The sequence below is a fragment of the Coregonus clupeaformis genome, chromosome 31 (genome assembly GCF_020615455.1).
Source record: "Coregonus clupeaformis isolate EN_2021a chromosome 31, ASM2061545v1, whole genome shotgun sequence".
Taxonomy (NCBI): domain Eukaryota; kingdom Metazoa; phylum Chordata; class Actinopteri; order Salmoniformes; family Salmonidae; genus Coregonus; species Coregonus clupeaformis.
The window spans coordinates 26,254,651-26,269,104 of NC_059222.1; the positions used below are offsets into that span (position 1 = coordinate 26,254,651).

Sequence of the window (14,454 nt, forward strand, 5' to 3'; positions counted from 1 at the left end):
TGGCAATATGAATGCACATAAATACCGTGACGAGATCCTGAGGCCCATTTCTTTTAAGGTATCTGTGACCAACAGATGCATATCTGTATTCCAGTCATGTGAAATCCATGGATAAGGGCCTAATTCATTAATTTGTTGCGTTTATATTTTAGTTCATTATACAGTGCATTCGGAAAGTATTCAGACCCCTTGACTTTTTCCACATTTTGTTACATTACAGCCTTATTCTCAAATGAATGAAATTGTTTTTTCCCCTCATCAATCTACACACAATACCCCATAATGACAAAGCAAAAACAGGTTTGTAATGTTTTTTGCAAATGTATTAAAAATAAAAAACTGAAATATCACATTTACATAAGTATTCTGACCCTTTACTCAATACTTTGTTGAAGAACCTTTGGCAGCGATTACAGCCTCGAGTCTTCTTGGGTATGACGCTTTCAAGCTTGGCACACCTGTATTTGGGGAGTTTCTCCCATTCTTCTCTGCAGATCCCCTCAAGCTCTGGCAGGTTGGATGGGGAGCGTCTCTGCACAGCTATTCTCAGGTCTCTCCAGAGATGTTCGATCAGGTTCAAGTCCGGGCTCTGGCTGGGCCACTCAAGGACATTTAGACCTGTCCAGAAGCCACTCCTGTGTTGTCTTGGCTGTGTTCTTAGGGTCATGGTCTTGTTGGAAGGTGAACCTTCGCCCCAGTCTGAGGTCCTGAGCGCTCTGGAGCAGGTTTTTATCAAGGATCTCTCTGTACTTGGACCGTTCATCTTTCCCTCGATCCTGACTAGTCTCCCAGTCACTGCCGCTGAAAAACATCCCCACAGCATGATGATGCCACCACCATGCTTCACCGTAGGGATGGTGCCAGATTTCCTCCAGACGTGACGCTTGGCATTCTGGCCAAAGAGTTCAATCTTGGTTTCATCAGACCAGAGAATATTGTTTCTCATGGTCTGAGAGTCCTTTAGGTGCCTTTTGGCAAACTCCAAGCGGGCTGTCATGTGCCTTTTACTGAGGAGTGTCTCCGTCTGGCCACTCTACCATAAAGGCCTGATTGGTAGAGTGCTGCAGAGATGGTTGTCCTTCTGGAAGGTTCTCCCATCTCCACAGAGGAACTCTGTAACTCTGTCAGAGTGACCATCGGGTTCTTGGTCACCTCCCTGACCAAGGCCCTTCTCCCCAGAAGAGTCTTGGTGGTTCCAAACTTCTTCCATTTAAGAATGATGGAGGCCACTGTGTTCTTGGGGACCTTCAATGCTGCAGAAATGTTTTTGGTACCCTTCCCCAGATCTGTGCCTCGACACAATCCTGTCTCGGAGCTCTACAGACAATTCCTTCGACCTCATGGCTTGGTTTTTGCTCTGACATGTACTGTCAACTGTGGGACCTTATATAGGCAGGTGTGTGCCTTTCCAAATCATGCCCAAGCAATTGAATGTACCACAGGTGGACTGTAATCAAGTTGTAGAAATATCTCAAGGATGATCAATGGAAACAGGATGCACCTGAGCTCAATTTTTTGTCTCATAGAAAAGGATCTGAATACTTATATAAATAAGGTATTTCTGTTTTTGTTTTTTGATACATTTGCGAAAAATTCTAAAAACCTGTTTTCGCTTTGTCAATATAGGGTATTGTGTGTAGATTGATGAGGAAAATGTTTTATTTAATCCATTTTAGAATAAGGCTGTAATGTAACAAAATGTGGAAGAATGGAAGGGGTCTGAATACTTTCCGAATGCACTGTTTATTAAACTTCGATGCCATACATATGGATGTATGATCTCTGTGGTTACTTGTAGTTGTTCGGAGTGAACTCTGATGTCGCTGTATGCAAGGATCTCTTTTGTCCTCTCAGGACTTCTGTCTTAACTCTATAGTACCCAGCACACCCCCTCAGGCCGTCACACATACAGTACCTTCAAAAAGTATTCACACCCCTTAACTTTTTTCACATTTCGTTGTGTTACAGCCTGAATTTAAAATGGATTACATTTAGATTTTGTGTCACTGGCCTACACACAATACCCCACAATGTCAGTGGAATTATGTTTATCGATTTAAAGATTCAACCACAAAGACAAGGGAGATTTTCCAATGCCTCGCAAAGAAGGGCACCTATTGGTAGATGGGTCGAAATAAGAGAAGCAGACATTGAATATCCGTTTGAACATGGTGAAGTTATGAATTACACTTTGGATGGTGTATCAATACAAACAGTCACTACAAAGATACAGGCGTCCTTCCTAACTCAGTTGCCGGAGAGGAAGGAAACCACTCAGGGATTTCACCATGAGGCCAATGGTGACTTAAAACAGAGTTTAATGGATGTGATAGGAGAAAACTGAGGATGGATCAACAACATTGTAGTTACTCCACAATACTAACCTAGTTGACAGAGTGAAAAGAAGGAAGCCTGTACAGAATGAAAATATTACAAACATGGATCCTGTTTGCAACAAGGCACTAAAGTAATACTGCAAAAAAATGTGGCAAAGAAATGAACTTTATGTCCTGAATACAAAGTGTTATGTTTGGGGCAAATCCAATACAACACATTACTGACTACCATTCTCCATATTTTCAAACATAGTGGTGGCTGCATCATGTTATGGGTATGCTTGTAATCGTTAAGGACTGGGGAGTTTTTCAAGATAAAAATAAATGGAATGGAGCTCGTAGAGGAAAACATGGTTCAGTCTGCTTTCCACCAGACACTGGGAGATTAATTCACCTTTCAGCAGGACAATAACCTAAAACACAAGGCCAAGTCTACACTGGAGTTGCTTACCAAGAAGACAATGAATGTTCCTGAGTAGTTTTGAGTTAAATTTACTTGAAAATCTATGGCAAGACCTGAAAATGGTTGTCTAGCAATGATCAACAAGCAATTTGACAGAGCTTGAACAATTTTGAAAAGAATAATGGGCAAATGTTGCACAATCCAGGTGTGGAAAGCTCTTAGAGACTTTACCCAGAAAGACTCACAGCTATAATCGCTGTCAAAGGTGCTTCTACAACGTATTGCCTCGGGTGTGAATACTTACAGTATGTAAGTGAGATTTCTGTATTTCATTTCCAATACATTTGCAATCATTTCTAAAAACATGTTTCACTTTGTTCATTATGGGGTAATGCGTGTAGATGGGTGAATACACTTATTATTCCATTCTCAGTCCTTTCTTGCTAGTTTATTCATTTAACTCATCAATAGTCCTGTTTGTACATTGCTAAATCATCTTTATGGAGTCAGATAAACATTTTTATAGGCTAATTGTATAGTCTAATCGGTTGCATGTGAGGTGTATATACAGTGGGGGAAAAAAGTATTTAGTCAGCCACCAATTGTGCAAGTTCTCCCACTTAAAAAGATGAGAGGCCTGTAATTTTCATCATAGGTACACGTCAACTATGACAGACAAATTGAGGGAAAAAAATCCAGAAAATCACATTGTAGGATTTTTAATGAATTTATTTGCAAATTATGGTGGAAAATAAGTATTTGGTCACCTACAAACAAGCAAGATTTCTGGCTCTCACAGACCTGTAACTTCTTCTTTAAGAGGCTCCTCTGTCCTCCACTCGTTACCTGTATTAATGGCACCTGTTTGAACTTGTTATCAGTATAAAAGACACCTGTCCACAACCTCAAACAGTCACACTCCAAACTCCACTATGGCCAAGACCAAAGAGCTGTCAAAGGACACCAGAAACAAAATTGTAGACCTGCACCAGGCTGGGAAGACTGAATCTGCAATAGGTAAGCAGCTTGGTTTGAAGAAATCAACTGTGGGAGCAATTATTAGGAAATGGAAGACATACAAGACCACTGATAATCTCCCTCGATCTGGGGCTCCACGCAAGATCTCACCCCGTGGGGTCAAAATGATCACAAGAACGGTGAGCAAAAATCCCAGAACCACATGGGGGGACCTAGTGAATGACCTGCAGAGAGCTGGGACCAAAGTAACAAAGCCTACCATCAGTAACACACTACGCCCTGCCAGGGACTCAAATCCTGCAGTGCCAGACGTGTCCCCCTGCTTAAGCCAGTACATGTCCAGGCCCGTCTGAAGTTTGCTAGAGTGCATTTGGATGATCCAGAAGAGGATTGGGAGAATGTCATATGGTCAGATGAAACCAAAATAGAACTTTTTGGTAAAAACTCAACTCGTCGTGTTTGGAGGACAAAGAATGCTGAGTTGCATCCAAAGAACACCATACCTACTGTGAAGCATGGGGGTGGAAACATCATGCTTTGGGGCTGTTTTTTTGCAAAGGGACCAGGACGACTGATCCGTGTAAAGGAAAGAATGAATGGGGCCATGTATCGTGAGATTTTGAGTGAAAACCTCCTTCCATCAGCAAGGGCATTGAAGATGAAACGTGGCTGGGTCTTTCAGCATGACAATGATCCCAAACACACCGCCCGGGCAACAAAGGAGTGGCTTCGTAAGAAGCATTTCAAGGTCCTGGAGTGGCCTAGCCAGTCTCCAGATCTCAACCCCATAGAAAATCTTTGGAGGGAGTTGAATGTCCGTGTTGCCCAGCGACAGCCCCAAAACATCACTGCTCTAGAGGAGATCTGCATGGAGGAATGGGCCAAAATACCAGCAACAGTGTGTGAAAACCTTGTGAAGACTTACATAAATCGTTTGACCTGTGTCATTGCCAACAAAGGGTATATAACAAAGTATTGAGAAACTTTTGTTATTGACCAAATACTTATTTTCCACCATAATTTGCAAATAAATTCATAAAAAATCCTACAATGTGATTTTCTGGAGAAAAAAAATCTCATTTTGTCTGTCATAGTTGATGTGTACCTATGATGAAAATTACAGGCCTCTCTCATCTTTTTAAGTGGGAGAACTTGCACAATTGGTGGCTGACTAAATACTTTTTTTCCCCACTGTATAATATGCATGTATATCAAATATTACCCCACTGCAAGACCTTATACAGTGTGAACGCATGCACACAGTATATACACACGGTCCCTCGCAGTCGAGGATGACATCAGTCAAGCTGTGTGTCTTCGGAGGTGACTGAGGAGCCTAGTCCTGGAAGCACACAGACACATTATGGCCCCATGTAAAAACAAGCTTTTATGTCTGTTGACATGGTGCAATGGCTACAGGACTTCCACTAATCATGCCATACTCTCTTCCCTCAGACTCACCAGCTGGCCCACATAAAGGCACAGGCCAGCAACGGGGCCCCGGGAGGAAGCTCACCTGGTAACCAAAATGATGATGATGATGAAGAGGAAGAAGACGAGTACGACGATGACTGTGAATCCTTGTCTGATGGTGAGAGAGACTCGCTTTCACTGTAGATAAACACTCTGTAACAATGTATACAACATATAGCCTTGAAGGTAAACTGAACAACATAACCTTCCTCCCTGTCTCCCTGCATATACAGTATGGTTCCTACTGTAGCACTCCGTCTGTGCAGTGAGCTTGTGCTGTGTGCCTGGGTACTGTGTGCCTGGGTACTGTGTGCCTGGGTACTGTGCGCTGTGCATGTCTCCATTGCTTGCCTGCTTGCAGGGGTGAAATCAAGGCTTTTACTGTACCAATGGGGGGTACTGGGTAGGTTAGAAGTCTGGAACTTGACATTGTGATTGGGGGTAATTGTAGTATTAAACTGCAGAGGGAATAAGGTTAAAGCAGCAGAGCGTGTGGTTTGTGGGTTAATGTCTGATTATTTGTTTGGTTCTGTGTTGTCAGTACACACAGGGCCAGTGTAGTGTAAATACATCACCCCCCATCCGCACTGCTGTGTCTTGATATGTTGCTAGTGACGATGGCTGATCGGATTGAGAAAACAAAGACATCTGGTTTCTCAGGCCCCTGCGCGCCCCTGTCAAACATGGAGCAGTGTGGGTGAAAATCCCTAGCCCACTCCACTACTGTTAGGACCTCTGCGGATAGGCTATGCTCTCAGCAGCCACCACATGTAACCAGAGCAATATGAGACAGACAGACAACACTACACTGTAACTGCACTGAACCAGTGTGATTCCCGCTGTAAAATAACTGTCAGGATGCATTTTGGTGAAAATCATCTTTGTGTGATACATGGCTTACATGAATTGTGTGTTTACAGTAGTGTACTGTATCCTGCTGTGTGTGGGCGAAAGAAGAAGGCTCAAACTCCCAGCTCTTTGTTTACAGACACTGCATTGCATTTTGGGATTTGTGGAGGGACACTGTTTTTGTCTGAATGACATTTCCCCAATTCCCAGCATTGCAAGCATGTGGAATGTGTTATGGTATGGAATTCATATCTCAGTTTACCAGTAATGGTTTCACAGGCTCTGTCGTAGCCGGCCGTGACCGGGAGACCCATGGGGCGGCGCACAATTGGCCCAGCGTCGTCCAGGGTAGGGGAGGGAATGGCCGGCAGGGATGTTGGTAGAGCATGGTGTTTGCAACGCCAGGGTTGTGGGTTCGATTCCCGCGGGGGGCCAGTAAGAAAAATAAATACAAATATGTATGTACTCACTAACTGTAAGTCGCTCTGGATAAGAGCGTCTGCTAAATGACTAAAATGTAAAATGTAAATGTAAGGAAGATTAAATGTGAAGCCAGTGAATAACATTACATTGGAAGCACAGTTGAGTAATTCAAGCTGTTCTGTCTGACTCCCTATTTCTCAGATAACATCCTGAATGATAAACCAGAAGGGAAGTCATCAGGTGACAAGGAAGACCATCCCATCATTGATGAGATGGCCAAGAGGATGAAGAAAGCAGACAATGCTGTAACCAAGAACAAAGGGAAGGTGGGTTTCACCTCTGACCTCTAGTCTCTGAGCCAGGAGAGACCATAGAGATAAAACTGATCTAAATGATTAACTATGAGACACCAGACCTACAGTATATAAACACTTGACAAATGCACCCTAAATGTCTTTATTCCTAGAAATAATCCCAGATCTGAATCACTGACTCTGCTCCTACCCCAGGTATTTGACATAGAGCTGGAAGAAGAGTTATATCCCCCCCAGAACAAGAAGGAGAGTCGACAGATCGCTCAGGAGCTCTCTGACCTCATCATCTACTGCCAGGCCGTCAAGTTCCCTGGTAGTCCTCCTTTACTTTACTTTAATTGACTTTACTATATGGCTCATTCCAGTATAGAAATGGTTTATGTTCAGAATGTAGTGCATTTACTATTCCTAGTGTTTTTATTCTGCCTGGTGATTTTCCAATCGTGAGAGATAACAATTAAAGTTCACAAAGGAACAAAACCAGGGCTATGAATTGATTGTACATTAGAATCAAGTGTACATGTTCTAGGGGCATAATTCTCCAGAGCACAGCCAGAATAAACAAGCAACATTAAACCAGCGCGAGAAAGGGAAAGGAGTGGAGGAAGCGAGATGGTGCCCTTAAGCCATGGCCTTGTCTTACACTCTCGTCTGGGGCTCTCTCTCTGTGTGTGTGTGTGGGAAACAGGCCTCTCCACCCTCTCTCATTCGGCCTCTGGCAGAAGAAAAGACAGAAAGAACAGGAAGTCCATCTTTGCCATGGATCCTGGTCGTAGCGGAGGCAGCCCCAGGGAGGCAGTACCGGGGAAGGGTACGTATGGCCAAGCCTTTCCCTTTGACCCAGACCCCTAGACCTGGAGCTGGGGACGGGATGTGAAGGGACAGGGAAGGATACCCACATACAGACTCAATCAGATTACCCCCCATGGGAACCAGCCTGTTAAAGGGATAGTTACCCCCCCTCCACATACTAACATTTAGCATTTGTGGCACAAATTTGATTGAAGTCATGGGACCGATATAAGCATTTTTCGCTCATCATTTAAAAATCCATCTATGAAAAATGTATGCACTCTAACTAAGTCGCTCTGGATAAGAGCGTCTGCTAAATGACTAAAATGTAAAATGTATAAGTGTCTTTGTTGAGTTTCACAGTCAATTTGAGATACTTTCATATGATTTGGACATGCTGCGCAAAAAATGCTAATATCGGTCCCATGACTTGAATGGGATTTGTGCCACAAATGCTCAAATGTAGGCATGTGGAAACAGTGCCAGGGAAACTAAACCAAAGCATGGATTGCTGTCATACCTTGTCCAAAGAATGCTTACAAGGTAAGGAAACCAATGTGTCATTATGTAAATTGGGTGAACTATCCCTTTAACTTTTCCATACTTAAAATGGCACTCTTAAAGTGTGTGCACGCTGAATTAGAGAGTATAGTGAAAGATGCTGAGAGAAGCTGTCGTGGAGTTTTTAAAGGGTTTGTAAAATGGGATTGTTAGAGACGGGATATCTTGGAGGCACATGTTTTTTCTGGCGCTGCAAATTCCTCAAGAATTTCCCTGGATTTAGCGCCATCCATCATTCCTTCAATTCTGACCAGTTTCCCAGTCGCTGCCGATGGAAAAACATCCCCTCAGCATGATGCTGCCACCACCATGCTTCACTGTGGGGATGGTGTTCTCGGGGTGATGAGAGGTGTTGGGTTTGCGCCAGACATAGCGTTTTCCTTGATGGCCAAAAAGGTCAATTTTAGTCTCATCTGACCAGAGTACCTTCTTCCATATGTTTGGGGAGTCTCCCACATGCCTTTTGGCGAACACCAAACGTGTTTTCTTATTTTTGTCTTTAAGCAATGGCTTTTTTCTGGCCACTCTTCCGTAAAGCCCAGCTCTGTGGAGTGTAAGGCTTAAAGTGGTCCTATGGACAGATACTCCAATCTCCGCTGTGGAGCTTTGCAGCTCCTTCAGGGTTATCTTTGGTCTCTTTGTTGCCTCTCTGATTAATGCCCTCCTTGCCTGGTCCGTGAGTTTTGGTGGGTGGCCCTCTCTTGGCAGGTTTGTTGTGGAGCCATATTCTTCAAATTTTTTTATAATGGATTTAATGGTGCTCTGTGGGATGTTCAATGTTTCTGATATTTTTTTTATAACCCAACCCTGATCTGTACTTCTCCACAACTTTGTCCCTGACCTGTTTGGAGAGCTCCTTGGTCTTCATGGTGCCGCTTGCTTGGTGTTGCAGACTCTGGGGCCTTTCAGAACAGGTGTATATATACTGAGATCATGTGACAGATCATGTGACACTTAGATTGCACACAGGTGGACTTTATTTAACTAATTATGTGACTTCTGAAGGTAATTGGTTGCACCAGATCTTATTTAGGGGCTTCATAGCAAAGCGGGTGAATACATATGCACGCACCACTTTTCCGTTATTTATTTTTTAGAATTTTTTGAAACAAGTTATTCTTTTCATTTCACTTCACCAATTTGGACTATTTTGTGTATGTGAAATGAAATCCAAATAAAAATCCATTTAAATTACAGGTTGTAATGCAACAAAATAGGAAAAACGCCAAGGGGGATGAATATTTTTGCAAGGCACTGCAGTGTCTTACTAGGGCTTTGGCCCGCCACCAGAACAGCTACAGTGCAACTTGGCATAGATTATATTAAGTGTCTGTAACTATTGGAGGGATGCGACACCATTCTTCCACAAGAAATTCCATCATTTGGTGTTTTGTTGATGGTGGTGGAAAATGCTGTCTCAGGCGCCGCTCCAGAATCTCCCACAAGTGTTCAATTGGGTTGAGATCTGGTGACTGAGACGCCCATGGCATATGGTTTACATCATTTTCATGTTCATCAAACTATTCAGTTACCGCCCTGTGGATGGGGGGGGGAATTGTCATCTAGGGGTGTGAACGTTTAAACGTTTATTTGCAACAGATACACAGCACTCCGCACATCATCGTTGTTAACATGGCATAGTGTGAGACAGGGAAGCGACAGCAGCGAAGTCCTGTATGGCAATACTTTGAGAAGTTAAATGAGAAGGTGGTGAAATAAATGCAAACTTTGCTAGGTGGAATTGAGCTACAGTGGCAGTACAGGTGCAATGCTTAACCATCTGAAAGGGAGACCCAACCTGTTGCTGGCAGTAGTAATCACAGCACTGATTACAGAAATAATTGCAGTTGATATGCAGCCATTGCCAATGGTAGAGGGATGTTGGCTTCAATGCCTTGATGGCATATTTTTATATTTTAGTCATTAGCAGATGCTCTTATCCAGGCATATCTAGAACCAGACCACAAGATGCTGTGACGGCCCGGATGGAGAAATTGTACAATGACTGCTCTGCAAGTAGGCCTACAAAGCGCGAACTCTCAAACACTATACGTTGCGCAACAGATTGTTGGATGTCTATGAACATGCTGTCATACATCACTGCAACGACCCATCACATTGATGAGAAGTGGGACATGAAGTCCCATGTACTACTGACAACTGAGAACATGGAGGAGAGGCACACAGCAGAGAACCTCAAACTGCATTACCTACCATCGTTGCTGAGTGGGTGGGGGACAGCAGTAAGGTGAGCGCCGTCTGGTAGGTAGCCAGGACTGCAGTAGATTGAACTGCATTGCCCCCTACCAGTCATCTGAAATCGTGAATTCACGTCATTTTATGATTTTTGTCAAACTCATTCCATGGAGGGCCGAGTGTCTGCGGGTTTTCAGTCCTCCCTTGTACTTGATTTATGAAATAAGATCACTAATTAGTAAAGAACTCTCTTCACCTGGTTGTCGGTCTTAAGTTTTTTTTAGATGGCAGTTTAAATGTTAAGAAATATTTTACATTTGCCACATCCCAAATGTAAAATGTAATCCTATAGGGCCATACCAAAGTTAGCCAAAATAATGGCCTGACTAGCATTTTTATACATGACCCTAAGCATGATGGGATGGATGTTAATTGCTTAATTAACTCAGGAACCACACCTGTGTGGAAGTACCTGCTTTCAATATACTTTGTATCTCTCATTTACTCAAGTGTTTCCATTTATTTTGGCAGTTACCTGTACTATTTGTGTTATTTAAATGTTAGTGTTACATTGTCTTAATACCCTGGAAAAAAGCTTTTTTGAAATGTGTTCAAATCGTTATTTGATCGGTCCTTGTTTCTGCTTCCTTTTCACTGCCATCACTCTGGATAAACGTATCCGCTAAATGTCTAGATTGTAAATGTCTAACTGTTGCCCCCTCTAGGTGGCGTGGAGGGCATGCGTCTGAGCTGGGAAGAGCAGACATCGCCCATATTCAGCCCCAGCGCCTCAATGAGTGCCATCCTCCGCACTCCCAAGTGCTACCACATCTCCTCGGTCAACGAGAACACTGCCAAGCGCCTTTGCCGCCGCAACTCCCAGAAGCTGATCCAGCACACCACTTGCCAGCTGTTAAGGACCTACCCGGCCGCAACGCGCATCGACTCAGCCAACCCCAACCCTCTGCCCTTCTGGCTACACGGCATACAAGTGGTGGCTCTCAATTATCAGACTGACGGTAAGGACAGTCTTACTGATACGGTTGGTCCAGTTTAGTCCCTGGATGTTACTATGCTCAATGGAGATTCTTCATTGAAAGTCCAGGACAAGGCTGGGACTTTATCTGTGTATAGGGAAATAACCCTATAATAAAATAATATATACTGAACAAAAATATAAACCCAACATGCAACAATTTCAAAGATCTTACTGAGTTACAGTTCATATGAGGAAATCAGTCAAATGAAATAAATTAGGCCCTAATCTATGGATTTCACATGACTGGGAATACAGATATGCATCTGTTGGTCACAGATACCTTAAAAAAATGGGCCTCACAATGGGCCTCAGGATATCTTCAAGGTATTTCTGTGCATTCAAATTGCCATCGATAAAATACAATTGTGTTCGTTGTCCGTAGCTTATGCCTGCCCATACCATAACCCCGCCGCCACCATGAGGCACTCTGTTTATAACATTGACATAAGCAAACCGCTCGCCCACATGACGCCATACACGTGGTCTGTGGTTGTGATGCCGGTTGGATGTACTGCCAAATTCTCTAAAACAACATTGGAGGTGGCTTATGGTAGAGAAATGAACATTAAATTATCTGGCAACAGCTCTGGTGGACATTCCTGCAGTCAGCTAATTTCTCTGTAAGGGGGTGCTCTGACCTGGGCAGCAGTGAGTCAACTCCGTACACTGGACATGGTCGTGATATTGATAGGCCTGATGTATTTTATTGGCTTGTCTGTTTTACACATTTATCAAGCTTAGATGCAGATTTGCAAGCTATGTTTCTCCACTCACCTATGCCATTTTTCGAAACTAAAATTAGGATAAGTGATGCTTGTGAAACAATGGACATTTAGAGTGGATGGTCTGCTGTTGTCTGAGTTTTCTAACTCATTCTCCCCCCCCCCTTCTTTCACTCTCTCCATCTCCACCTCTGGTCTCTCTCTCTAGACCTGCCCATGCAGTTGAATACAGCTCTGTTTGAGGCAAATGGTCATTGTGGATATGTCCTGAAACCTCCAATGCTGTGGGATCGCTGCTGTCCCCTCTACCAGCAACTCTGCTCCCTGGAGAGAGACGTGGAGAGCATGAGCCCAACACACTACTCTCTGACTGTGAGTACACACAAACACACACACACACACACACTCCCCTCCATATGTATTTGGACAGTACAACTTTTTTTTGTCTCTATACTTCATAGGCTCTATACTACTTTTGGATTTGAGATCAAATGTTTCATATGAGGTGACAATACAGAATGGCACCTTTTATGTGAGGATATTTTCATACAAATCTGTTTGACCGTTAAGAAATGAAAGCACTGTATCTAGTCCCCCCATTTTGAAGAAGTTGGAAGTATTTGGAATTCACTTATAAGTTTAGTATTTGGTCCCATATTCCTTGCACGCAATGACTACATCAAGCTTGTGACTACAAACTTTTTGGATGCATTTCCAGTTTGTTTTGGTTGTGTTTTGGATTTTATTTTGTCCAATAGGAACATATGGAGGGGAGTGTACATGGATGCACACAAGCAAGCATGCAAACACACACACACACTTTGTATTTTTTATTTTACCCATATTTTACCAAGTAAGTTGACTGAGAACACATTCTCATTTACAGCAATGTCCTGGGGAAAAGTTACAGGGGAGATGAATGAGTCAATTAGAAGCTGGGGATGATTAGGTGGCCATGATGGTATGAGGAGCCAGATGGGGAATTTAGCCAGGACACCGGGGTTAACACCCCTACGCAAAGTGCCATGGGATCTTTAGTGACCACAGAGAGTCAGGACACCTGTTTAACGTCCCATCCGAAAGACGGCACCCTACACAGGGCAGTGTGCCCTGGGGCATTGGGATCTTTTTTTTTTCAATTTTAGACAGATGAAAGAGTGCCTCCTATTGGCCCTCCAACACCACTTCCAGCAGCATCTGGTCTCCCATCCAGGGACCATCACTGCTTAGCTTCAGAGGCAAGCCAGCAATGGGATGCAGGGTGGTATGCTGCTGGGAGGACACATACACAATCTCTCCCCCTCTAGGGATACACAGACACTCAACCCAACAAAAACTGATTTTAGAATGTAGTCAAACACACTTCAATATGACCCATATACTGGTCTCTCCCACTAATTACCCTCCTGGGTATACACACACTTACCCAAAGCACTCCCATCGGGCTCTTCAACATGGTTTTGATGGGTTTATTGGAGCTATTTGCACCATATATACAGTATGATTTCTCTAGTTGAGACAGGGACACCACCCAATAAACCTTCTGCAATAGTGAATGGGAAAAGAGGTCATAAAACTAGTTACAGTTGAAGTCGGAAGTCATTCAAACTCGTTTTTCAACCACTCCACACATTTCTTGTTAACAAACTATAGTTTTGGCAAGTCGATTAGGACATCTACTTTGTGCATCACACAAGTAATTTTTCCAACAATTGTTTACAGACAGATTATTTAACTTATAATTCACTGTATCACAATTCCAGTGGGTCAGAAGTTTACATACACTAAGTTGACTGTGCATTTAAACAGCTTGGAAAATTCCAGAAAATGATGTCATGGCTTTAGAAGCGTCTGATAGGCTAATTGACATCATTTGAGTCAATTGGAGGTGTACCTGTGGATGTATTTCAAGGCCTACCTTCAAACTCAGTGCCTCTTTGCTTGACCTCATGGGAAAATCTAAAGAAATCAGACCTCCACAAGTCTGGTTCATCCTTGGGAGCAATTTCCAAAAGCCTGAATGTACCACGTTCATCTGTACAAACAATAGTACGCAAGTATAAACACCATGGGACCACGCAGCCGTCATACCGCTCAGGAAGGAGACGCGTTCTGTCTTCTAGAGATGAACGTACTTTGGTTCGAAACGTGCAAATCAATCCCAGAACATCAGCAAAGGACCTTGTGAAGATGCTGGAGGAAACAGGTACCAAAGTATCTAAAGTGAGGGAAAAAAGTATTTGATCCCCTGCTGATGTTGTACGTTTGCCCACTGACAAAGAAATGATCAGTCTATAATTTTAATGGTAGGTTTATTTGAACAGTGAGAGACAGAATAACAACAAAAAAATCCAGAAAAACGCATGTC

At 43.2% G+C, this 14,454-nt stretch overlaps 1 protein-coding gene across 1 annotated transcript in view; it reads left to right on the plus strand.

Moving 5' to 3' along the window:
* LOC121547314 (1-phosphatidylinositol 4,5-bisphosphate phosphodiesterase epsilon-1-like) overlaps positions 1-14,454 on the plus strand; it is a 129,184-nt gene that overhangs the window by 102,827 nt on the left and 11,903 nt on the right. Inside the window, 6 exon segments of the mRNA XM_041858510.2 lie at positions 5,173-5,308; positions 6,664-6,788; positions 6,972-7,089; positions 7,465-7,587; positions 11,051-11,344; positions 12,295-12,458. Coding sequence (XP_041714444.2) covers positions 5,173-5,308; positions 6,664-6,788; positions 6,972-7,089; positions 7,465-7,587; positions 11,051-11,344; positions 12,295-12,458 — 960 coding nt within the window.